This window comes from Micromys minutus (genome assembly GCF_963924665.1).
Source record: "Micromys minutus genome assembly, chromosome: 12".
NCBI classification, from domain to species: domain Eukaryota; kingdom Metazoa; phylum Chordata; class Mammalia; order Rodentia; family Muridae; genus Micromys; species Micromys minutus.
Genome location: NC_137981.1, coordinates 29935295 through 29961950, shown reverse-complemented (window position 1 = coordinate 29961950; position 26656 = coordinate 29935295). Strand labels below are relative to the sequence as shown.

At 43.8% G+C, this 26656-nt stretch overlaps 1 protein-coding gene across 1 annotated transcript in view; it reads right to left on the bottom strand.

The window, feature by feature from the left end:
* Positions 1 to 26656, bottom strand: part of CACNA2D3 (calcium voltage-gated channel auxiliary subunit alpha2delta 3) — a gene marked incomplete at both ends in the record, with an annotated part of 779660 nt that overhangs the window by 178526 nt on the left and 574478 nt on the right. The window contains 3 exons of the mRNA XM_080926621.1: positions 8822 to 8896; positions 14602 to 14682; positions 15940 to 16011. Coding sequence (XP_080782747.1) covers positions 8822 to 8896; positions 14602 to 14682; positions 15940 to 16011 — 228 coding nt within the window. The remainder of the gene's footprint in view (positions 1 to 8821; positions 8897 to 14601; positions 14683 to 15939; positions 16012 to 26656) is intronic.

Sequence of the window (26656 nt, the reverse complement as noted above, 5' to 3'; positions counted from 1 at the left end):
TTCCTGTAAGTAGAATACTTTAACACCTGTCTGGTCCTACTTCTGTATGCCTTGTGGCTCCAGCAGGGAGCAAGGACCCAGTGAAAGAGCTGATGGGATGGAACACCACAGCATCCCCTGTGAAGGTGGTGGGAACAGTGTCAGAACCTACAGCTGCCATGTGGTTCCCTGAGGTTGAGAATCTGGGGAGACCTTGGCTCCTACTCTGAAGGAAAGAGGGGGCACAGCTACAGGGGTCTGGAGCAAGAAGGCCACCAAGAAAGACAATGGAGTCTGTGGTTTGAGCTTGGGCCCAGCCAGTCTGGCTCCAATTGTATCTGTGTGAGAATGAAGAACAACCTCTGTGATCCAGAAGATCAGCAGCGGGGGACAAAAGGAAACATGGGGTGAAGGGAAGGGAAGCACGCACAACTTCAGAATGGAAAGGATCAGATGGTGGCAAATCAGATCCATTGTCATGTTGACTTCCATGAAGACTGCCCTAAATGTACTTTCTGACAGACATTTCTCCGTCCAAGAATCAGACTTCTTTCCTCTGCAAATATTTAATTAATTTTTCTTTCAAAATACAACCATATAGGGTAGCTCCTCACACCCAGGCGGCGTCTCTGATACACGGTAACAGGCAGGATGCTACTGAAACGTAATGAGTCAGTTTGGGCAGAGTGCTCATCCTTAGAATGTCTGGCCTCTGGCATCTTGGGTAGCTGCTGCATGGCTGTTACTGGTTCTGTATGCTTGCCACTTCTAGCATCTAAGGGTAGCATTAGAGCACATTCCATATTCATAACACGGAACTGACTCCCACAGTTCATCTACTACCTAAGTATCCAAGTGCCTTCCTAGTCCCAGGACCAAGAAGCTGTGGGCTTGTGTGTTGGAAGTGGAAGTTTAAACATCCTTCAACACGGTAAAATGCAGGTTCTCCCAGTAAAGTCCTTTATTCCTGAGATCAGAAGCTAAGTTGCATAATTCTCACTCAAGTTCCCAGTGTAGGCAGTTCCCAAAGCACCCATGCATTTCAGCAAGAAGCGAGCAGGTACAGGTTCCTTGTGTCCCCCTAGCCGAATAATGTATTTCAAAATGAGGCAGTGCGCTCTGTGGGGAGTTTACCCTCTTTCTCCCCCCCCCCCCCCCCCAGTGAACATAATACTTTGAGCAAATATAATTTCTAGGCACCCATTAATTTTTTTTTCCTCTTAAACAAGAGCGGATTTAACCGGACCTAAGTAGGGTGGCTCCTCATCCCTGCTCTGATGTTGTACCCTGGCCGGCAAGGCACCATGTGCTTGGGGAATCAGCACACAGCGATGTCTGTGCGCCACCTACTGGGCAGTCTCCTTCAGTTCATCGGCTCCTGGAGAGCGGAGACCAAGGAGGACTGGAAAGAAGCACTTGCTTCATGGTTTCTAATGCTAGGCTCTACCACACACTCCCCACCTTGCCAGCAGAATGTATCCTTCTAACACCAGAGAGAAGCCATTCCTGAGTTCCCCAAGTGAGCAGTCTTCCTTTGGGAACCCCTTTAGAATTTCAGGACAGCCAGCCTTGAGAAAGGCAGAGCTTTTATCTGTATCCATAGATCTTCTTGGTCATTGATGCTGTTGCTGTTAGCCAGGGCTTTTATGGTGTGATGAGCATTTCCTAAGCAGAAACAGCCTTCTAACTGCCCAGGAGTCTTTTGCCAGTGCCACGTTCCATAGCAGCAGCATCTGGGGGAATGTCAGCAAACGGAAGGTCAGGGGGCAGAGGGATGACTGGCCTGGGCAGAGGGTCATGACAACCCACACATGCCCGACATGACGAGGAGTAAATGTTTAATGAAAGCACATGTGGCACCCACATTTCTCATGTGCCGTAAGAACACGGAGCCCTGATTCCCATCATCTGCATCCTTTCTGTGTTGGTGTGGTAGCAATGTCCAGCAAAGGGCGGCAGAGTAGCTAAGCTCATAGACACATCCTAGCAACAAGTGACCCAACAAACGGAGGCAGGTGCATGTTGAAAGCTTGGATGAAGAACAGGGCTTCTTCAAGGTGGCCACTGAGCTGAGAGCTGGAGGAAGAGCTAATCCCACACACATGCGTGAGATCTCTGGGCAAAACAGCTGGACAGGGAGAGACTTGGGGTTTTTTAGGGAAGGGAAAAAAGCAGGGGAGAAGCCCAACTCTATAAGGGTCCTACTTAAATGCTATACCACTTAAATGGTATCTGTTATCATGGCCGCCTTGCAGACCTTGAGAAAGTTGCCGGACTGTGGAAAGAACTCTAACATTGCCTCCACCTAACTTGCGCTTACCAGCTACTGGAGAAACCCATCTAATTCGTATAACACATAGTCACACATCCCATGAGAGTATCCAGTCATTTCCACAACACAGGACCACACAGCACATTTATTAGCGTGTCTGCCTCTGGCTTCATGTATGTAATAACCTCCTACAAGGGCCCATCTATACCCAATATACAAGAGTGAACAGGGCTTAGAAAAATAACCTGTCTGAGTGGCCAGAAGACAAAGAAACAATTTGATGACCTAGGACAGGCTGGTCAAGGATGACACATGGATGTCATGTGAGCACTCAGGCTGCCGAGCCCCAGTGGTGGAAGCAGTAGTGTTTGTATTGCTGGGGGTAGAGACTATAGAGTTATGGGAGATGGTGCTGTTATCTGTATAACTTGGCCTTGTTTGAGAGTTAGCCTGAATTTTCCAGAACAGCATAAATAACTTTTGCCTCCAAAAAGCCTGACTTGATAAACAAAACCCCAGCTTCTCCCAGTGTGTATAATGCTTTTCACTTGCTGGTCACTGCAACACGCTCCAGTTTAGGAGATCCACATGGTTTAGGAGTAAAGCCACATGGCCGACACAGTCGGTGCTCTCTGGCCAAAGGAGAGTCCATCTGCTCTGGCTTCCAGCCAGCTTCTAGTGAATTCTAGCCATCCCACTTCCTCCTAAGGCCAGACAAGCTCAACCCGAGAGGGGGTAGGGAAGCATGACTGACCACTGTTGTCACTATCATTCAGTTTCTCTAGAAACTTCCAACAGGCCCAAACACATCTTCGGCCAGAACAATCTCAGCAGTTGTCACAGCTAGCTGTGGCTCCTGAGAGGTCGGAATACTGGTCCGAAGTGAGACATGTCCTAAGTGTCAAATCTCTATCTGATTTCATAGGCTACCAGAGAAAGAATGCACAATGTTGTATTAGTTATTTTATATTGATTGTATGCTAAAGCACCAATGAATTGAAGACAAGCTTAAAATATTATCCTTAAACTTAATTTCACCCATGTCCTTTAGTTTTTAGATGTGGCTACTGGGAAACTTTAAACAACACAGGCAATGTGTCTTGTGGCTCACAGTGAGTTCTTGCCAGATGGATTCTGTTGATAACTTTGCCATAGCTGCCCTGGAAGTCAGCCACACCCTCTCTCCAACCACTCTGTGGCCCACCTCCCAAGGAATCAAGATAGTGCAGTAAACATAGCCCATCTTAGGGAATCTGCTCCAAGGCTTCTGGCCCAGGCCCTTTCTACCCTTGTGATATGAAGAAAGTCATAGCATCCCTCAGTACCTTGGCTTTCCATGGTATTGCTTCTCTTATTCACAGAGGGAATATACTCTCCAGGTCATTTATCTACTACATGAAATTGCCCAGGGTAACGTCTAGAAATACATGTTGCCCATCCTCTTCCCTCCTGACCTTCCAGAGCCCCTGGACTCTTTTAAGGTGTATATTTCCTAGGCTCACCATTCTATCTGTCAAATGAAAGTGATGGCCTATGAAAAGTACCCAGAAAAGTGTCCTTCCCATAGGGAGAAACCAGCACAAAGCCAGAAGGCATACTCAGTAACAGCCACAATGGTAGATGGACCCAGTGTCCTTAGTTCTTTATATTTACTCCTAACATCTTTTTATCAAATCTTCCCTTCCCTGAAGCAGAGTACATCTCAGTAACCTTGTACAGACCTAGCATGCAGCAGACCTTCAATGACAAGGAAGAGGTGATAAATTACCCAACCTCAGTAGTCTGTCTCCCATCTCCTCAACAATGGTCCATACATTTGCATCTAAAATAGAACCTGGGTCTAGGGGTGATTGATTGAGAGCTCACCTACCATGGGAAAGACTTCTATCCTGGTACCGGTTAGGTATGATAACATACCCAGAGTCCCAGTTCAAGGGAGGTAGAAGAGGAAGGATCAGACGTTCAAAGGCAGTCTAGAGTCTATGAGAACATATTTTAAAACAAATGAAAGAGATGCAATGGGGGAGGGGTAAGAGACAGGATATACAATACAATCCCTCCAGCATCTTCCCCCACCTCCTGGGCCTGCAGACACAGAACAGACAGCTTTGGGTTGATTTCAGCATGAGCTTTGTGGAAATGAGTCCCAGATTTTGTGGGCCCAAGGTTCCCTGTGAAATCCTATCATTGCTACAGCTGCATCAAGGGACCTGTTTTGTGTTCCCCTGAGGATCTGACCAGGTCCACATTCCAGACTTCCTGTGGGGGAGTATGGAGGGGGTCAACTTAAATGTCCTTATCTTCTATAATACAGAGGCAGACAGATCACCAAAACCCTAACTAAACTAAAGATCGCGTTAAAGACAGCCTATTGCAGGCTGGTTCTCCTTCTATCCCTTGTCAGTAAAAGAAAAAGGATGTATATGCAGGACTCAACATTTTAAGAAATATCCTTTGAGAGAAAGAAAATCAAAAGACTACAAAAAATGAAATTTAAGAAGCACAGAAAAAGGTTTTTATCCTTTTTATAAGAACGGCGTTGGCCACAAGGAGATGTCCAGCCCTCCACTCCACAGGAGACATTTCTCAGAATCTGAGTTTAATTCCAATTGTTGTGCAGGTTTCCACTTCCCACCCCAGGAACGGGACCTGGTTCTGTCACAGAAGGCCTTCTAGTCTATTGGAAGGCAGTGAGTTACTTTGGTCCTCCCTGCAGTACAAGACAAGTCTCTTCCAGAACCTGGCAAGTACCATTCATTTTGATATCTGTGAGGCTATCAGGAAGGGATAAAACGATGGCAAGGAGGTGGTAGGGGAAACTGGAGCAGGACAGGGACAAACCTGGTTGTCACGAGAACCATGACTTCTGAGTAAGCCTGGGTAAGACTCCTGGTTTTGGAGACATTTCATGATTCACACCCAAATCATACAAGATGAAAGAAAATACTGGATAAAATCAAGCCAAACATGAAGTTTGGGGGAAAGATTTTATTGGACAAATTAGAAAAATATTGGTGCTGTGCTTTAGAGGAAGCCACTTCTTTCATCTGGCTGCAAGGGCAGGGACAACCTCAGTGGCAGACAGAAGGGAACATGGGCTGTGTGAAGAGAGCTCTTCCCATCCTCCTTAGGCTGGCCACAACCCATGTGCACATTCACCATGCTAATCTGGCAGCCTTAGCCAGAACAGAGGGGAAGGTCCATTTAGAAAGACTTCATTATAAGTCTGGGCTTGAGAGGAGGCAAGTGGGGCTTGGGTGAAGATTCCTCGCCTGAGCCGGTCAGGGAAGCTACTAACAGCTGTCTGCTGATTGCTGCACTGCAGAGCCCAGCCAGGGTAGATCTTCGCATGACAGACACCAGAGGGCTAGCGCATGCATAGGATCTACTTACAGCCTCCAAAAGGGACACTAAAAATAGTGGGGTTGAAGGGGCCTGTCGCTCATCTTCTGACGACTGACTACATGCTAGGTGGGCTGGCTGAAAGGGGATAGAAAGCAGAGAGAATGAAGAAAGCAACCAGGACACTGAAAACCAGGATACCCACAGACACCTCACTGTGTGTCTTCTAGTCTTTTTCTCAATGTTAATTGAGAAACACACAAAAGAATTTCCCCAACACACACACACACACACACACACACACACACACATACACACACATGCATACATACATGGCTCACAGGGAGCTACATAGCATAGTTGTTGTCTATACTCTGGTTTACAGTGGGCCAAAATTATTGTTCAGAAACAACAAAAAATATACCCTGAAAATAAAAAAACAACTAATAAACACAAGCTATGCATGCATCCAGTATACCTATGGGCCATTGCCAATGCTTGCTTATAACCTTCTGAAAAATCAAAATGTGTTCTGCACATTGCAGGAATCATCTGACACCAGTCTTCCCAGTCACTGCAGATCAACAGAGCCAGGACAGATGGATGCTGAGATAACCCCCATCACTGCATGACATCCTGCAACATGTAGCACTATGGGACCTCTGACTTAACATCCTCCCCTTACCCTAAAGACAGTGCTCTGATGTGTATGTTGTGATTAAAGCAGTGTTATCAGGGGAACGTGGCTCTCAGAAAGGCCATGTGACTCAGTCAGACAGCTGGGATGAGGAAGGGCTACCTGTGTGAGATAGAGAGCTCCTTCTACTTAGTGGCTCCTTCACTTAGAAAGAGAATAGAAAAAAAAAATCCCACACAGAGTCATGCTATACTTGGTGGTCATATATAGATCAGCTGATTCATGTAATCTCTAATGGTAACATGCCCTAGAAACCTCTCCGAAACACCTGATGGCCTTAGAGTCAGCAACAGATGAAGTGGACAGATGGCCTATTGGTCTAGCCATGTCTTGTCATGAGTCAGTTGCAAAAGATGCAACTGGTTTGTGTTTTGACAAGTGAACTGTAAAGCATTCTTTTAGACTACTTCACGTATGGAAATCTGAGTCTGACCATCGTTTCCACTCATCCCAGCATTTGAACATCTATAGAAATCGCAATAACATGTAGGCATGAGTATTCACAGGACCAGAGTCAAACAGTGTTTGGAGTGATCTGTTCTTCCAGCCTTTCTTCCAGTAGACACAGATCCAACAACAGGCTATTTGTTATGTAAGCAGGAGATATAAATGGTTAGGGGAGCATGAGATAGTCTTATAGAGGACAGCTATGCCCCCACTGCTGTAGAGACAAGGAAGCCACCATATGACCACTTTTATGACCTGATTCCATCTTCTTCCTCATTCAAAGGCTGATAAATAAAAAGTTAATCCATTTGTTGTCAGAAGAGTCAGGTTGGAACATGCCTCTGCCTCTGCCTCTGATTTGTGCTAGTTTAGAACATATAAGTACCAGGAACCCTTGCTTAGTCACACTAAACTCACTTGTATGTACTCTGCACAGTCAACAACAGCTTGACAACAGTCAACTTGACAGCTTGGGGTGAGTAATGCAGTAAGCTTTTTAGACACAAATACATCTTTAGACTTAAATATTTTAAAAATATCTGTGGCTGTGCCTTTTTCAATTAGACATTCCAAAGGCTCAGAGTTATACTTGAAATCAGTTGACCATATAATCACACACACACACACACACACGATTCTCTCTCTCTCTCTCTCTCTCTCTCTCTCTCTCTCTCTCTCTCTCTGTGTGTGTGTGTGTGTGTGTGTGTGTGTGTGTGTGTGTGTGTGTAAGTGCTACTATCAAACATCATCATCATCAATACCATCTGAAAGTTAGTATTTGGGATTTGTGTGATGTGGTCATGACTTCATTAATACCAGAGCGATTAGAGCAAAGTTGGATGATGATGATGCGGCTCTCACATGGATAGTTTCTATACAATGATATAAGTGAGAAGAGAATGGGTCCCCACAGTGCTTTGCTGACAAACATTTGCAGACCTCTCTGCTGCTATGTCCTAATTGTAATGAAAGGGGCATAGACTTCAACTATGGACAATACTGTGCATTTATGTGTCTGTGTATGTGCCCATGTATGTGTGTATGTGTGTATGGGTGTGTGTTGTCAGAAGAATGACCTACACATTCTCAACTTAGAAGGTCCTTTCCTCTTAATACCTATATCTTCTTTAAAATCTAGGGGGCTGCCATTCTTGCAGCAGTACATTCTAATAGCCCAGGATGGCCAACAATACCATCCTCCCTCTCAACACCTCCACATGAGGCACTGTCAGTGGGTTAGAGTCTCTTCTTCTCTCCTCACTTTTCCCCTTCCCTTTGCATCAGAGTAGATCTAGGATACTCAAGGCAAGTGTTCTACCATGTGCCACACAGTCAGCCCTTTGCACACATTATCTTTCTACTAAGTTGCCTAGACTGGCCTTGAACTTGTGATGCTCAGTCATACACAGTTTCCTCTGAGAGGCCTGTCTGTTCTCCAGAAGTTAGTTCTCACTGTTTTTTGAACGAGTACTCTAGGCAACATCCTCACGAGGATCTAGCTTCATGAAACAGACCACAGATTATCTTAGATTGGCCTCAGACCACTTTTGAACAAAGAAATTTTTTAAAAAAAGTGTTTTCTGCTCTCAGGTGCAGAAAATAGAGAAAAAAATTAGGTGTTTCCATTTATCTAGAAAGGTGTTGAATAGCTTTTATGAACACTGCATTTCAGCAATGTAATTGGGAAGCAAATCTTAGTCAAATGAATTTTCAGAGATCTTGTATCTGATTTGTTCTATTACCAGTATGTCAGTCTGGGGGTAGAATCTGAGTGTTCATTATAATGAACTTCAAACTGTATGGAATCAAAGAAAAAGTTCAAAATACTAATAGAAGTCTATTAATATAAATGAATGCATTTATATATATATAATATATATATGGCTTTATGAATAAGAACATGATAGAAACAGGGTTTTTGTTTTTGCTTTTTTAGCCACTGGTGCACTGTGGGTCAAAATACTTGTTTGAAGCTATGCAAACAGCCTCTTTGATACTGTGAACCAAGCAGGTTTCAGGCGAAAACTGCTACAAGGTGCCATTCACTGCAGAGCTGAGAAATGCAGGAATGATGCTTTTCTTACCAGGGGCCTCAGCTCTGGGTGCGTCAGGATGTATCCATTATTCGTGATGGCAAAGGCGTAACCATGAATTCCTAACTGTAAGGGAAAAAGCAAAAGAAAGCTTCATTAACTGACTCCCGGGCGGTTTCACAAAGCACAAAGCAGCCCGACTCGAGTAATTTACAGCTTAAACTTGGCATTCATAACCCTTATCAGCACAATATTTCATTAAAATGAATTCAAGGCACTGATCCTTGACATTTGGTGGAAATGCGGAGCCTGTCACAGATAAGCTCGGCAAACAGCACGGTCTGAAATGTCATGTCCCCACACTGGTACCGTACGCTTTATTTTTATTCATTTAAAACAAAACAATTACTATTTTAGAAAAACCAACCAAGTCATGGATATTTCTGGAAAGGGGAGCATGTCAAACAGAACTCCTGTGGCTGGGGTGTTTGCTCTCTTATCCCAGGCTTCCTACTGTCCCAAGCTCACAAGCACCATTTCTAGCCCCATTCTCTCCTGTCCTGTTTGCTCTCTGATCCTTAAAGTGTAAAAGTGTCCCCTCCAGCCCATGCAGGGGCCACCCAATCCCTGTACATCATATCATTTTTATTGTCTCTCCGAAGCTTTTCCAAGCACGTTTCTATCCACACAAAGCCTGGGTAAATTTCTATGCAGAGCCGCACTTAATTTATGTTTTCTGACTACACGGGACTATGGGAAATAGTTTGAGAGCAATGAAATGTTTTATTAGCTTTAAAAAGTATGTAATCAAATTTAACACTGCACTTATTTAAATAATAATCCCAGCTTTTTGACAATATTTCTATTACACACTTGACTGCACCCATTGGCTACAATAAATTTACCTACAAATCATTCATGTATTAAAATGGCCTCTGGCATAAAAACCCATACTGATTTCTCTCTAAAGAAAGAAATTGTAACCCACTTTTGCCAGAGCAGTGAAAAGGAAGAAGGGAGAAAAATTTTTTTCTCTCTCTTTTTGTCTGAGGGATCATTTCACAGTTCTGAGCTCTTATTTCTTTCTCCTTTAAATTCCCTGCCACTCACAGCTTTGAATATGATCCTATTAAATGATCCAGACAACGGAGTTTACAAACCAGGAGTGACCCTGTCTGCTTGTTAGCTTAACGTCAAGGTGATATGAAATGAACTTCAGAGAATTTAACACCAGCAATTAAAAGTTTCCGTTGCATTACATACAGCAAATACGCCTGCGGTCGTCAAGGGCAACAGACGTTTCTCCCGGACTTACCTTGCACAGCAAGTCTTAATAACATTCTACTTGACTCTAATGATAAAAGTATATTTCATTATGCCTGGAAAGATAAACCCGAGATTTCCTATCCTTTGAGATGTATATCGTCCCTTTCATCTTGTCTTCTGGAAGAATGTCAGACAGTCAACACTGCATTAATTATCGTTATTAAGTCTTGGTTTAATATGGGCTGGAAGGGTCAGGAAGGACTCTGGGAGCCCGACTTCTTCCATTAAAGGCAAGAGTGGGGTTTGACTGGAAATTCAAACTCAGCATCAGACCAAACAAATGGTGTTTTATAGTCAGCTAATGTAGTCGGTATCATCCAACATAGCTGACTGTGTCTCTCGCTCTGCCTGTGGGTCTTAAGGAAAGGTAATTCTGGATGCTCTGCTCTTGCCTTGCATACATAGCACTTTATAAGTGATAACCGTCACCTATGAGGGTATTATGGAGAGTCAGGGCAACAACTATGAAATGGTCGCCTCCCTCCAGCAGAACATAAGAGGCAGGAGGGCAAAGGTCAGAGTTTATAAATGACCAGAGGGATGGATAGGATGGGGAGCAGGGAGGGGAACACAGGAAAAGAAGCAATATGAGAAGAAGAAAAGAGAGAGAAAATGAAATAGAAATTGGCAAGGGTTTGCCAAGCTGAGCTCCTACCTTTCTACTTCTTCCTTTGGAATGCAAGGCACCTGGCCTTTCCACAGCAGCATCCTCTAACTGAGCAACCCCTGTCTCTGCTGCCTTTACCCACCCATGCCTCTGCCCTTTAAACTCCAACTCTACCCTCTCACCTGCATTGGAAGACAGCACTTGCTGGTGGCCTCCCAACACCCAGAGGCTATTGGATTCTCATTTGGGTCTTCTGGTTCTGTGAACTGACTGATAATTCTTCCTTACCACTTCCTCAGTTGCCAGCCTGCCCCCCCCCCCCCCATTTTTCTTTTGTTTTCTGCTTTGTCATTCCTCAGGCCCTGGCTCTCCTTCAGACCCTGTTCCCAGTAGTTCCTATTCTGACTTAACTCTTCGTTCCCTCTACGAGCTTCAGCAGCTATTTCTATTATCACAAGGACTCTGTTTCCCTAGGTTCTCCCATTCAGAGGTAGTCACTACAGCCAGCAACTGTTAGTTCTCAGTACCCCACCTCACAGAACAGTGTCTCTGTAAGCTTTTTGTTCTTGTCTCCTCTGGGTGAGTGGCACTAGCATCTCCCAGACACCCCCCCCACCCCCAGCTAGAAACCAAAGCATCTCCTTAGCCTGTTTCCTTTACCTACACTCCTCCAAATCAACTAATGATAACATTCTGTTATGTTTTCTCTAGGACATTTCTTAGATGCAAGACTTCCTTCTCCCATTGTCATCACAATATTGCTTTGGTTTCCAAAAACAGTTCTAGCCAATCTCTAGGCCCCAAAGACAGGCCAAAGTCAAAGGCAGTTCTGACCATGCTCTCTGTGTGAGACTTATAGAAAACCCCTTTTGTGTGTGAGATGGGGACTGGCTCCTATCAAAGTATGCACACTACCTCTTTTATCTGCTGTCCCTCAGCACACCTGGCAACAGAAATCCCCCGCAGTATCCTTTCCTACACAAGCCTTTCCTTGGGTACTATCCTTGTGCGTCCCCATCCACTGAATTCTTCCCCATTATTCTTCCAGCCTCAAGACTATCTTCTGCACATTTTCTGACTTTGTTCTTGCTTCCCTCGTTTCCACTCCATTTTTATCACCATGATAATATTTCCACTTCTACATTTATGCAAGGGATAAATATGCTACTATATCTTCTTGATTCTCACCCCTACTTAGCTCTGCTTCCTTCCCCTGGCTTGTTCTAGAAAGCATCCAAGGCTGTACCTCTCCTGCTTGTAGGAAAGAGCTACCACACTAATCTTAGGCTTCTGCAGCCTCCAGTGCCACATCAGATCATGGCAGGTGCTTAGTTAAATCCGCACATCGTTTAGGCACTTATCACTTCATTCAGACACTATCTAGATGACCCTTAAAAATGGGACCAAAGGAAACACTAAAAATGAGCCAAAAAGAAGCTAATCCACTTCAGCATACACAGCCAGCCCTTCTCAAACCTGTACATAAGTTTTCCTGACACGCAGAAGCTATGGGGTTAAACTCCTTCCCAGGAGGACATTCTGAGGAAACTGCACTAGAAAGTTGTGCCTGCTGCTTGGTGACTCTTGGAGATCATCTGATCCAGAGACCATGGATGGGTCTGAGAATCAAAACTTCATAAAATGACAACAGGCAATGTTTGGTTTTGGCCACAAATCAATATGCTGACGAAACCGTAATTCTCATTTCACTTGAAACACAGCCAGTCTCCCTGTCCGTTTGTGTGTTCAGTCCGGTAGTGTAACAGGGAACAGATTGGACACAGGACCTTCCAGCACAAGGAGCTGCCAAACAGGGCCTGGATCCACAGCTCGATCCTCTGGTCCCCTGGAGACCAGGAGCTGTGCAGACCTCTGTCCCTGGGAGAGGAGCATGTCCCTTCCAAGCTGAGAGCCTTCAGGCTAATGAAGTGAACCCAATTATAAAATGGCTCGTTATGGTAACAGAGGCCATGGTGTCTGGAAATTATTGCTGGGGTGTCTGGAATTCTTAATAAAAATTATAGAAAGTCTGATGGCTTGCGGGGAAATATATGAAGCTTTCGGAGAAAGAACAATCCTTGGGAAAATCCCAAGAGCTAAAAGCTGACACATCCTTATAAAGTACTAACCAGGAGGGCCAGTACAACTTGGATTCTACACCCTGGAGTTTCTCCTTCCTTCCTGTATCTAGCTCTACCTGGCCAACATGCACATCTTCCCCAAAATTCTTTATGGGAATAGAGGAAAGAAAGATGCTTTAGTTCAATGTGTACCACACCTCTCTTTCTAGGATCCCCACCAGGCTGAGGGAAAGCAGAGGAATACATTCTCAGAGATGCTGGTTCCCTCCCCCACCCCACCCCCCCCCTACCCCCGCTGCTTTTCCTTGGTCTCTTGTCACATCACACTGTGTTCTGTTGACTTCTTCCTCTGTGAGTGATGTTGTAAAGGCAGCCATGCATGTAAAGGACTTTGGATGATACCAGCCACATGGTAAAAACAATAAACATACTATTTTTTTGTTATTCCTATGGTTTTCTTTGAGCTGTGTTTTAACAATCATGATAATTGCTTTCATCATTCCTAGTGATAATGGGGTCCTAGAGGCTAAAATTGTGGCTTTTCTACTTTCAAGCTATGAAACATGGCAGAATGTTTAAACTTTCTGTACCTCAGGTTTTTGTTTTGTTGGATTTTTTTTGTTATAAAGTTGGGGTAAAATGGTGCCTACCTATTATTAACACATCTTAGCCCATTTCTCAGTAGAAGATATTTCGAGAAACTGACCCTGAAGGTAATTGTTGACATTCCATTTTTAATTCATTCTTCCTTGACTCATTTGGTACATTTGAGTAGTGACCTAGTGCTTGGATTTCTACACATCCTCACTGAAACCAGAACTTAAAATTGATTTGAAACGCTACAAGTGTATGCCTTCTGCAAATAGTAAGCACCTGGTTATAGGTGCCAAGATCTGGGGATTTTAACAAACACTCTCTCTCTTCAGAAGCCATGAAGCCTTCCTCTTCCCATGCATGGCTTTCCTTTTCTGAGGACCTATCATGTTTACCTCTTGCTTATTTGGGGTTGGATTAACTAGAAGCTCCACTACGGCTCTGGAAACATAATCCAACTTTCTGGTAGAAGACGGTTGTCCCCTCCTGACACAAGTGTGAAGCTCTTACTATTTTCTTGTTTTACCAGAAGGTCAACAGGGCCGTTGCCTGAGCCAGCCTCAGCAAAACAGATAGGGAAGCCAAGAAAGCAGCCTGGCGGTGAACACCAACAGATTCCCGGCTTGGCTACACTCTTCATAAAAAGTGGAGGGAGAATTTGCCAACCAAAGTCAGCCCAATGCTGGGTGGGCTGGGGACTGAGGAAGAAAGAAACAACAAAGTCCTGGGCAGTGGGTGGAGCCCTATGACCAATGGGCCACCAAGATTTTCAGCACACTCTGCCATTTCCCCGCTCAAGGACACTTTGGCCACTTCTGTGTGACTGCATTGAGGTTTGAATGTACTAACCCCTTTCTGTTTATTACTTTGTTTTTCTCTCCACCAGAAAATGAGAGTGTTTTTCACGAGAATCCAATGATCCTCTAGACCATCTCTTGAAATGCTAGCCAATAATGTCAACAATGAAAAGAAAATACAAGGACTTCATCAAAACTCATGGCTTCCACATGAAGCCTTTACACTGAATTTAGAAAAGGCAGTGAGGAACCAATCTATACCAATTAAGATAACCCCATCAAGGAATAGTACAGATTATATACAGACAGACAATGGTCTATGATGACAGTATGGAGAATCCAAAAAGCAGGTGGAGTCTAGAGACAGACTATGGAATCTAGGTTTCTGGTCCCTTTGACACTGGCCACAGTGAACTAGTGTATTACCTTGTATTTGGGGATGGTCTTCAGAAGCTCTTTTACTGGGACATCTGTGCCAACCACACCCAGGAGAATGCCCTTTGACCTCTGTAGAAAATAGACATTAAGCAGAATATAATAGGTTACTGTCTGATGCCTTCCCCGAGACCACTAACTCAGATCTCCGTGGGTCCATTCTACAGTCCACTTTCCACCTAAGTGACAGCTAGTCAAGAAGGGAAGTGCCTCCCACCTAACACAGCACACTGGTGCTGAGACATTCTAGTGCTCTGCTTCTTCCTGAAGTCTGAAACACAGTGTGTGGGAGCCCAGAAGGTTCATGCCTAAGGACTCAGATTCTGAAGCAGATTATAGTGGCATCTGTTTTATTCCCCTGGCTTGCATCACCATCTGGTACTCACAACGAAGATGCCTAGTGGTCAGAGAGAAGCACTTTTTTGTTATTTGTTTGTTTTTTGTATATATATATATATATATATATATATATATTAATTTTAGCAGCACTGTAAAACCAGGGTCCTAATTTCCAGGGCAGGAGGCCACTGTGATTTGTTAAAACTTCCAATGATGGAAAGGCCATTAGGAAGAACCTACAAATTACTGCTGTCTGATGCTTTATAGTTTTGTTTGTGGTTTAAATAGTGCTCTGGCAAACTCACACTCACTCAACTTCAGAATCCAATGGCATTTGGAAAAACAAGGGGAGGGGAGAGATTTTGCAGATATTGCAGCTAAAGACCTCCAGAAGAATCATCTTTGATTTATAGAGATGCCTAAATATAGTGACTGGTCTCCTTAGAAAGAAGAGGGATTGGACACAGTGAGAAGGACACATACAAATGAAATAATGTGGAATGATGCTGGCATGGACCAAGGGTACTGGGCTCCAGCAGCTAGAAATAACAAGGAAGCATTCTTCCCTTGTTCCGTTAGAGGGACCATGGCTCCGTAAACATCTAGATTTCAGACTCTCAAGATCCACAGCTATTTGGTACACCATGCCACCTTGCAGTACTTAGATACCTCTGCCTCGAGAGTGTAAAGATGCCCGAGGAGAGGTACTGCCAGCACAATCAAGAATTGTCTGGGAATTTTCCTTCTCTGGGTACTGAGTGTCTACATTTTAGAGGGAGGCTAGGGGTGCTAAGGCCTCTGCCTATCCTCTCATTTATACTGGACTCACTGGTCCTCACAGTAGGGTGAAACAGTGAGGTAAACTCACATGCAGTACCCTGAGGGGAACAAAGCAGCCATTTTTCCCCTAGAGCTTAGATGCCAAGGTATTCGAGAACCAACCCGCCCTCCACCCCCAGCACCTGGCAGAAGGCATATTGCCATACTCACAGTTTCGTTCTGCTTACTAAACACAGGCATGGCCACTGTGGTCATCAAGACGAGGCCCTGATCATCAGCAAGCTGGATGGAGACAGAGAAGGCTATTATTCGGTGCCCTGTGGATGCCTCAGTGCAGAGGCCCGCTGTTGACCCGTGCATCTTTTCTAGCCAACAGCTGCTGAAAAAGAGCCCTTGGAATCCTTTGGCAGGGAGTGAGCTCAGAGTCTTTCTACCTGATCTGCAGGCCAACAGCCCTCAGCCCGCAGCTGGGAACCCGACTGCCAGTCACTAGTGGACACATCTGTGCTTGCAGCTATTTCTGCCTCAGATGAACCTCATTTGGATTCCAATGATTTGTTTTATTACAACACATCCATTTTACTGTTTTATTCCCCAGACATTTATGATCCGTATGTGTGCTAATACAGCTTCTGATAATGCAGGATCAGAAACTTCAGATGTGTGTGTGTGTGTGTGTGTGTAGGGGTTGCTTCAGGAAATGTCCTTAGAGAAAACAGAACCCGGAAGCCCTTATTCTCCCTAAGGCAGGCCAGGCAAGCCCCTTCACCTCTTCATATTCCTGAATGCTAGTCCCCCAATGGAAAGCAAATGAATCAAAAGACAGCTTTCGCATACAACCCTGAAAATCACCAGTAAGAAGCTAATCGCTACTTGCAAAGGAAGTACTTTTAAAATAGGATGCAAACTTGTAATGATTTTAGCCTCATACAGACACTGTGAGACCTCTGGGCACATCTGCTTCTCATACAGTGCCAGGAGGGACACAGTCAAGAATAGCTGTTCTGCCCCAGTAACAAATGGGGAAACAGAGTCTCTGAACACAATAGTAGCCTTTGACAAATCTCTCCTTGACTGTCAGCTTCAAGTTTCTTAGGTCCACTAGCTAAACCTTCCTGGCCTCATTGAAATCATGCTAATTAACATACAATACAGATAAGGCATACCAGTACCCAGCACGGTGCTCCATCAGTCTCTCAAAGGACTCTGGATTCCTTTCTCTGCCCTTGAGGTCATACAAGTACAAGGCAGAATTAAACGATTAAGGAGAGCAAGGATCGGCTTGGTACTGGTGACAGGTACCAACGTTGGTCAGGACAAGCTAATAGGAAAGAAATCCTTTCTGTTTTCTATCTGCCTTGAACAACCATTATGAACTGCTCCCGGGTCAGGAATCTGCCATATATATATATATATAACTTTCTCATGGCAATAGTTCTATGGAACAATTGAGTGTACACTCCCATAGAACTTCATTCTTTAGGAAGAGGCTGCCTAAGTAGATGACGCTAGAACCTAAGTAGTTGCTAACTATATAGATTGTCTAGTCTCTTGTGTAAAAGTCATTGAACTTAGCTTAGCTCATCTTTTCTAGTGTTGGATTTTGTTTTTATGGGGAAGAATCTTACATAGCCTAGGCTGTACTTAAACCTGAGATCCTTTTTCCTAGTTTAGTGCATAGATTACAGGTCTGCCCCATCAAACCCCTGATCCCCTGTTCACTTAATATCATATGTATCATGCATATTATTGGGGTTCCTATAGACCTTGCTACTTACAATGTGATCCCCATGATAACAGCACTTTAGTGCTTGCTATGAATGCAAAACTTCAGAGAGCACTCTAGACTTTCTGAATAGAAACTCTTATTTTAAAAATGTAGTACACATGAAGAACAAACGTTGAGAAATATTGTTACAGGGAGATCTTCCCCATCTTACCCCTACCTATTAACAATTTTGATAACAAAAGAAAAGCTGTTAGTCTTGGAAATTTTTCCCAACAGAAATAGGGGGAACTTGTTAGTCTCGTTTCTACTTAGAAGTGGGCCTGGGGTCCTCCTCCATGAAAGTGAGACAAGAATGTCATGACCTTGAAGAACCTGGAAACCTGAGGCATCTTATGAGCTGTCTGTCCATTAATCAACCACTGTTCTGGATGGTTCTGGGGAAGATCCCTTTACCACTATAACTGAGATTTAAACAGTCAGACTCTGAATAAAGCAGATGAACCTCCACAATTTGGGTGGCCCCCATCTAGTCAGCCGCAGGTCTTAAGAAAAAAGACACAGCCTTCAAGGAAGAAGGAATTTTGCTTCCAGTTTACCTTTGAATTTAACATCAAAACGTCAACCCTTCCTGGGATTTCCAGACACCAATCTGTCTTACAGATTCATATTTATTTCATTCCACACTTATATTCTTTGATACAAATCTCTCTCCACATAGAAGGGTGCATGTACATATTTATATGCCCATATACGTACACACATAGGATGTCTCTATATGTTTATGAGTATGCACAGTGTATTATGCACATGCTTTCTCTATACAGGACCTTACATTGCTCTGCTTCTGAGACCACTGACAACCTAGGCATGTCAGCTAGGTAACTTCCTTGCTATGAGAATAAGTAAATAAATTATTTTCTAATATCAATAACTGACTGTATTAACTCAAGACAATGTTGACAGTTCTTGTTGTGAATCAAGAATCAAGTCAGCCAATATATGCAGCCCAGTAATCATTTATGGGAACATAGTTTCAACCTCTACTAAAAGTACTTAAAGAGTAGCATGGTGCAGTTGTTGGCAGCTCAATGGCAGAACCAGCTGGGAGTAACCAGCCCGCTTAGCGTTAGACATCCCGTTTCCCAACTCCTTGATTAATCCTCACTGCTGTACAGCAAAGCTAATTTGAGTTGATCCATAATCCTGGACAACTTCCACTTCTGCAACTCAAATAAAAAATTCAGGCGATGCCAACATGGATCACGATGAAAACCAAAACACGGCATTGACAGTAATAAGAAATGAAGCTTTTCCCCTGCCACCAGTAAGAGTTAGTTATCAATCATTAGTAATTGTCTTGGCACAAATGCAAGATCAGGGGAAAGGGACTTCCAAATGTTAAGCCAGAATGTAGAGTCAGCGTCACTCAGGACAAAAAGAACCCCCCCCCCCACCTCAAAACAAAAACAAAAAACAAAAAGCAAAGCAAAACAAAACAAAAGCCAAACCACTCATTGGTAACCAGCTTTAGATAAATAAAGAAACACAGTAAATCAGGGGTGGGCGTGTGGCAGAGTCACATGTGGGACTATAATCTCATGTACTCTTCTGCTAAGACATGCAGCCGGCTTACGTACTGGCTTGGCCAGAGCTCCAGCCTGCCATGAGAACCAGCAGAAACCCAGAAACAGCACCCGAAGAGTATTACAGCCCTCACCTGCACCTCCATCATCCTCAGACCCCTCATTTTGGCCTCTGGGCATCTGAAACACTTCCTGGAGAAGAAAACTCAATCTGAAAGTTTGTTTGCACCACATGCTCTTTAGGATCAAAGGGTATCCTGGGCTCCTGTGACAGGAAATAGCATCCCATGGCAAGAGGATTTTACCTAGACTTCCAAGCAGAAATTATGCAGCCACCACAGCAAGAAGTCCCCTGTCTCTGACAATGGGTTGCCTGCTGTTTTGTGGTTCCCGCCTTGTAGCTGTGGCTGAGGCAAAATGAATACTTAGGATTCATTCTGAAGGCTTCCAAGAAAAATGCAGAGAAGAAATCACCATTCATTTTTCTAAAGGTAGGAGTAAAGAGATGGGGGGTGGGTAATCATGACCCATCTCAGCAAAATCTCATTACCTTAAGTCCAAGTGAGAATCCTAAAGTGACCTGCTATTCAGCTGCATTTGTCCAAGCTTTGAACAGCCCCGAACGTCTCAGCTATGGTGCGCTGCTGTATAATAGTGTGTATTATTCCATATCCCTCATTTCCTATGCTACATTATGGGGACTGTTCTGGAATCAAAGAAAATGGTGGATAATAATGCTGAACATCTGCTTCATAAAATACAAACTTGCTCAACAGATCGACTGCTTCCTGTCAGCTTCCCAAGCTAGCAATGCACGTGTCTCTGTGAGTGTGCATTCAGACTCATGTGTGAGTTTTGGGCATCTCTGCCAGGCCTCTACTCCTAGTGCTTCATCTGTTTCCACGGGAGGCACTGGACAGGAACATGGTCAGTCCCTGGGGTGTGGCTCCAGCAACATCAAACCACCAGATGCCCATTCACTGTGGCCTGCTCATTGCTATGCAGTTTGCCCTCGGAACTTCCCTTAAACGTCAGCTGCCTGCCGAGTCCTCTGCCATGTGCTATAAAGAAAACTAAGCACTAGACTGGGCTGTTTTCCCCAAGGAACCCCAGCTGCACTTACGGAGGCAGAAAAACCAGTGAGACCCATGAAGAAGGTCTAGTAGAGGTGGGCATGCCAGCCTCTTGGAGTGAGCAACGACTCAGTCTTCTTCAAGTGGGCATCTTGTACTTATTGAAACCAGTTATGAAAACGCCAGCTACCCATGGCTTCTGAAAGCTGGCTTAATAATCAGAAAGCAGTTTCCTGCTTTGCTCTTTTTTTTCCCCCCTAAATTATCAATACATGCTATAGTACCAAGGTAGAAGTTTGGAAACTGTCCTTTGCTTCCTGAAGATATCATCCCCCCCTTAGATAAATCCTCTTCACCCTCTCCAACCACAAGCTTTCGGTGGCAGCTGATGCCTGTCACTTTGCATATGTGGCTAGATGACCAACTGGATGGTTTCTAGTGCACGTGAATACACCACCTAGGCTGTAAAACTGGCTTATTAATTGGGCACGTGATTTGATCTGTATCCCCTGGGAGGTTTTGTCTTTTTATTATCTCAAGCTTGTGGAAATATTATCTCTCCACTGGGTGGTTGTAAGAACCTAAGTGTGGGACTTATGTCCCCTTACCACAGACAGAAAATTAGACCTCCCAAAAAGAAAGGAAGAAAGGAAGGAAGGAAGGAAGGAAGGAAGGAAGGAAGGAAGGAGATTCTTCAGAGGAGGGGAAGAGAGGAAAGTGGAAGAGAGGAAGAGGAGGGAAGGAGAGAGGAGAGGAGAGAGGGAGCGAAAGGAGAGGGGGATAGATGAGAGAAGAGAGGGAGAAAAGGAGGGCTAAAGAGAGTAAATAGGAATGTCAGGGGTGAAGGCAACAGCCTCTAGATGCCTTCATCTCTAGGGGCTGTGTTTTATGACAGATATGTTGTCATTAAGATTTCATGAAAAAGTATTCATAATGAATAAAAAGTTGGCGGCTTTGAGATCACCAACAAGAAGTTTCCATCTTGGGAGTCTCCTCTGGCCAACCAGAACAGAGACACAAACACAGACAGAGCAGGAGGGCAGGCCTGGAGCTGGTGAGGTGAGCGGCCCTCCCTGGGGACCGAGAACAGTGATGGCTACTGACCAGCCTCTGACTTTGAAGGACATTTGTCTGCCTTGCCATTTTAAAATCTCCATTCTGAGGGGGCTGATCAGGCCAGTGGCAGGATGCTCTCTTTCTCCTGCAGCTGGATGCCCTGGGGTTGATGCCAAGCCCTGGGGAGAAGGTGAGCTGGATATTCTAGCCAGTTAAGAGCAGTCTGCTTGGCAGCACATTCGAGAACTGCCACGTGGGTTCAGCACTGTCTTCTGCCGGATCTGCTGAGCCCTGGAGGCTGAGGCTGAAAGGGACGAGGGCAAACTTCACCCGGAAGACTGGTGCTCAGCCTAAGGCAAAGACTCATTTACTCTCCTCTAATATACCATTTCTTCTAGTTTGCCTCTCCGTTTCTCTGCTTTGCTTACTGAAGTTGATCAGCACATTGACTATATTCACAGAGTGTATGGTATAAATTCATAATGCTATCATACATAGATATTTTATACAGGGGGTATAATGCTTAAGTAGAAAGCCATGCTTCCCGTTTTCTTCAACACCAACAATTAACCACACTCAGCAGTCTGTAAAAGGATACTGTTGCCACCTAGTGGTAGTTTGTGTGAATTGCAGGCACACTGCCCTAGGAGATAAAAAGCCATTTGCAAAGTATGAGGTTTTCCAGTAAAAACACATTTAAAAGGCAGCCGGTGTTATTTAATAGCTACCTAGTTGAAGCCTAAGCGGCATTAACTATTAGTTCTGTCAAAAACATTCGGCTTGACAGGAAAGGAATAGTACTAAGAGGTAGAAAAACACAGCTGTGTGCACCTTTGAATACCAAGAGAGGCATTTTGAATGGAAAATGACAGATTATTTATTGGTGTGGAGTCTGGGAAGGCAACCAGGAAGCCCAGAAGAAGCCAAGTCCTTTAAGATCCACCTTCCAAAACGCAGCTTGTGTATGGGGCAACTTTTCTTTCTCATGTTATCTCCTTGGACCCATGAAGTCTGAGTACCTGGGGGTTCCCAGAGGCCAGGCTCTGGGTGGTACACAATGAGGGGAATTGTGGACAGGGTAAAAACATATCTCCCCTTGTTCTCCATTTTAAATTACTGAGAAAGTTCCAGAAGGTCGCTATAACAACTCCTATATAAGTTAGCGCACAAGAAGAACAGAGAAATAGGTTCAGCAAAGAGGAGACAGAAGCAGATGGTAATGTTATATTGAAACTCTTCACAGCTGAACAGTCTGGACCTCCTCCCTTTAAATCCTTAAACTAAAAAGAGCCTCTTTATGTCAGTCACCTGCCACTGCCACTAAATAAGTCCCCACTATCTTCTGTTACACAACACTACGACTTAACTGTCTTTAATACCTATGTAGGATGCTAGGGGAGGTCTCCAGTAAAGACATGCATGAGCGTTACAGACATGTTCAGAGCAGACTTGGCCCTGGTGACGGCACAGACAACCTTCAGTTGGCCAAGGCTGTGAAAGTCCATTCAGGGGTGACACTGTAACCATTACAGTCATGTTTTCCAAGGGAGACAGGAGCAGGCAGCTCCTCCTTTGATGCCAACAGCATCTGGCTCAGGCTGACTTTACACTTTGCTCTCATAATCTTTGCTTCCCACTTTCTGACTACTGAACAGAGGCCACTTCTGACATGCTTCCTGTGAACTGCATATTTAAACATTGATTAATGGGCGTTTTACTCGGTGAACTGACAAAGCCACTTGGACATGGGAAGGGAAGGGAGTCATTTGTTTTATTGGTAGAAGAACACAAAGACCCTTACCTCCTCATGGTGAGAGGATATGTATGCTCATATTCTGAGGACAGTGGGAGCACTGAGGGTGGTGTTGTTGTAGACCATACATATTTATAATGAACTTGAAATGTGATTTTTTTTCTGGGTATTTTGTGTTCTGGTTCCGGAAAGTAAGTCCACGTGTGATCTCTCTCGGATCCTGAGAGGGATCACATGAGAATCTTGGTAAATCCCAACATTTGGAAAAATGAACTGAGTTGTAGAAAAGCACAAATGTGAAACTATCTGTCTAAACTTTTAAAGGTGTGTGGCAGTGATGCCCGTCTATTGTGTAGATGCAGACACACACTCATGGAAGACAATCTGCACCAGCCAGTGGAACTAACGTTAGCAGAAATCAGAGAGTGCAACCCAAGCAGGCATCTGCAGAAACTTAACAAGGGGTAGTTGCATAGGTGCAGCTATAATGCCAGGTTCCCCCAGGGGAACAGCACGGTTTCTGGGAGTATGTGCTGGGAATACTGGGTACACCCCTCTATCAGGAAGAGGGCGGAAAGAGCAGCTGTAAAGCCAAGGCAGGTAGACTGGGCATCAGAGCCAGGATTTCCCACAGGAAGACATCTCTGGAAAAGATGCCAATGAGAGTCAGAGCACTCAGAGATGGTCAGCCATGGTAAACCCTTCACCTTTCATGAGATTTCATCAGAAACAACACACATACACATACATGAGTAAAACTCTGGAATAGACTTGATGACAATTTCAATTCTTCAATCTCAATGGCATGTATATACATATGTACGTACATGTGTTTTTTTTTGGTTTTGGATTTTTTTGAGGTTTTTGTGTGTTTTGGTTTTTTTGTTTGTTTTTTTGGGGGTGCTTTGTTTTTGTTTGTTTGTTTTTTTTTCTTTTAGTTTGAGTCTGTATAACTGAATGTTTGAACAGCAAGGAAGCTTACCCTAGCGCCCCGTCTATAGAAAGCCACATGAATAAAAGCACTTGGTAGCATATACCTGTGGCAAAACAAACAAACAACCAAACAAACAAACAGTAATGCTGTCAAACTAAAAGCGAATTATTAAAAACAACAATAAGTCATAAGTCCTGTGTTTAAATCCCTTTTCACACTAAGATAAAAATAACCCGTTACAGCAACCTTAGTAACTCTGGCACTGAAATGTCATTAGAGTACAGGTTTCATAGATTAAATTAAAAATATTGTCCTTGACTATTAGTATTTTTTTAAATGATCTTTATGGCGAGGAGCATACCAAAGCAGCTCTTTCCTTTCTTGAAAAGGTGATTTTTTCCGGTGCACCCAATTAAGAGCACCAAACGCTCTTGGTTTGTACAACAAAGTTCTGTTGTACAAGACATTTTTCAACATTTTTGTAAGATGCCCTTATCCTAAATAATATACGGCTCTTGCAAAACAAAAGTGGGAGACTAAGATGTAAATATGAAATAAAGAAGCGTTAAACAATGCTTCCTCTCTCGCTCTGCCCTTGATTGTCTTGGTAAATTATAGTCTTTCCAGCCCGAAGAATGATACTTAAATGTTAATTTGCTTTTGTCTACGATGGTTTCTGCCTTTTTTTTTTTTTAACTGAATCACTGTTGCTTGCTCCAGAGATGCTGAATTCCTGCGAGACCTTGCTATAATCTCTGTTGTTTAACTACAAAAGCCCAAAAGTACAAAAAGTCCTCTTTGAACTTGAGCTGCATCTCCTATAAACTTGATTGCTGAAGTTGTTTTGTTTTCTTTCTCTTTTCAACAACCTAAAGACAACTTGGTGAATCATAACGCTGAGTGAGAGTCAGAAACATCTTGAAGAAAAATCTAGAGTCACTCTTACAAGGAAATAGCTATTATTTAGGAAAATGCCAGTGCTGTCTCTGGCTCCCAGTGACTCTAAGATAAAAGCCATTAGGCAGGGAATATAGTTTATAAGCAAACATTTCAAGAGCATCAGCATGTTGTCTTTGACCAGGAACACGTCTATAAATAAATCTGTGGTCAAAAGAACACTACTGATTAACATCTGATTAGCATATCTGAAAGCTGTCTTGGAGACTGCTTTGTTTGTTTATTAGGAGTGACCTGTTTATTTCCAGAGTACCAAGGAATGAGGACAGTGGGAATGATCACGGAGCCTTGGATTTGAGCCAGTATCCGTGATGAGCCTCACACACAACCAACCCCCCCCCCCCATTGTGGCCAAACATTCATAATTTCACAAACGTGGTTTAGACACCTCCCAAATAGATGCCTGAAAATATGGCCAACAGTTGGAGCTTTGGGGCCCAGGGACAAAACCTTCCCCTTGTTTAAAGACCCCCTGAAACGTGGCTTCCTCCATAAAACCTTCCCTAACTAAGTGGAAATGGGAACCAGATGTCCTTAAACTGCACTACAAAGATAATCATATTTACTCTACAACCAAAGATACCATCTAGGCCCAAATCTGTGCAAACTGTTAATACAGCTAAGTCTCTGAACATAATGACTGGAAGAGACACGGGAAATTGTGTATAGCCTGTGAACTCTAACAGCAGAAGGAAACGGAGAAAAGTCTCCTTTTTCTCCAAGCTTTTAGCAGACAGCCTACTACACAAGAAGTGCTCAGTAAATGATCCTTGAATGAATTTATTCCAACATCATCCTTTTGTTTATTTTGTATAGGAGGCTCAGAGAGGAAAGGAATCACGTGCAGTTAGTAGCAGAACTCGACAAGATGCCTGGGTTTACCATGCCTCCATCTGTGTGGTAGGCCTGACAATAAGGGTTGTGAGGGACTGGTACCTACAAGCTGCTGTAGCTAGAAGCAAACACTGCATACTGTCTAGCCTATGCTGCAGTGATAAAGAAAAGGACTCACCTTTTAAAACCAGCTTAGTTGAGGACTGGGACTTCAAACAAACAGACCTGAGTCAATACCCAAATTCAGTTTCAGCCTCTTGAATCAGGGTGCTTATCCATCCTTGCATCCCTGCCTCTCTCCCTGTCTTCATCAGCTTATTCCCTACCTACGCATCTACCCATGCATACCCATTGCAATGTTTTGTACATATGTGGCCTTAAATCTAAGCCCAGCACACACCTGGTGAATTATCTGTGCCTATTCAACACACGAAGAAAGCAGAGCTAAAATAATCAGAAGGCAGCAGAGCAGAGGTTTGAGACTTAGCCTATACGTTTGTAGAGACCAAGTACAAATTATTCTTCCCTCAGAAACCCTTGTTAGTGGTATAAAATGTCATGTTTCACCTTCAGGAGCTTAGAACACACAAAAATCAATAAATCAACCTTAAAATAGAAATAGCCCATAAGAGTTCTTAAATGATTAAGCAGACTTATAAAGGAAGTACATAGGATAGTGCTTGGCAGCCCTGCCATGTGTGGCTAACCCCACAAGGCCGTTCCAGGTTAAGAGAGAAGCTCTGTAAGTTCCTTTTCCATTAGTCTAGTGAATTTGAACTCTCAAGTTGAGTCACATTTTTAAAGAGTATTTTATTCCTCTGTCCCATGACAGACCTTCATGGATCTCAGAGATAATTGTGGTTCAAAAACCAACTAGGGCGGTAAACGATGACCTATGCTTGTTAAGGGAGGTTGGGGTAATGGAAGGAAGCAGTATGGTAGTAGATGACACAGAGGAAGGGGGCTGGGATGGAAGAATAGCTGCTTCAGTGATGCCCAGCCTTCAGA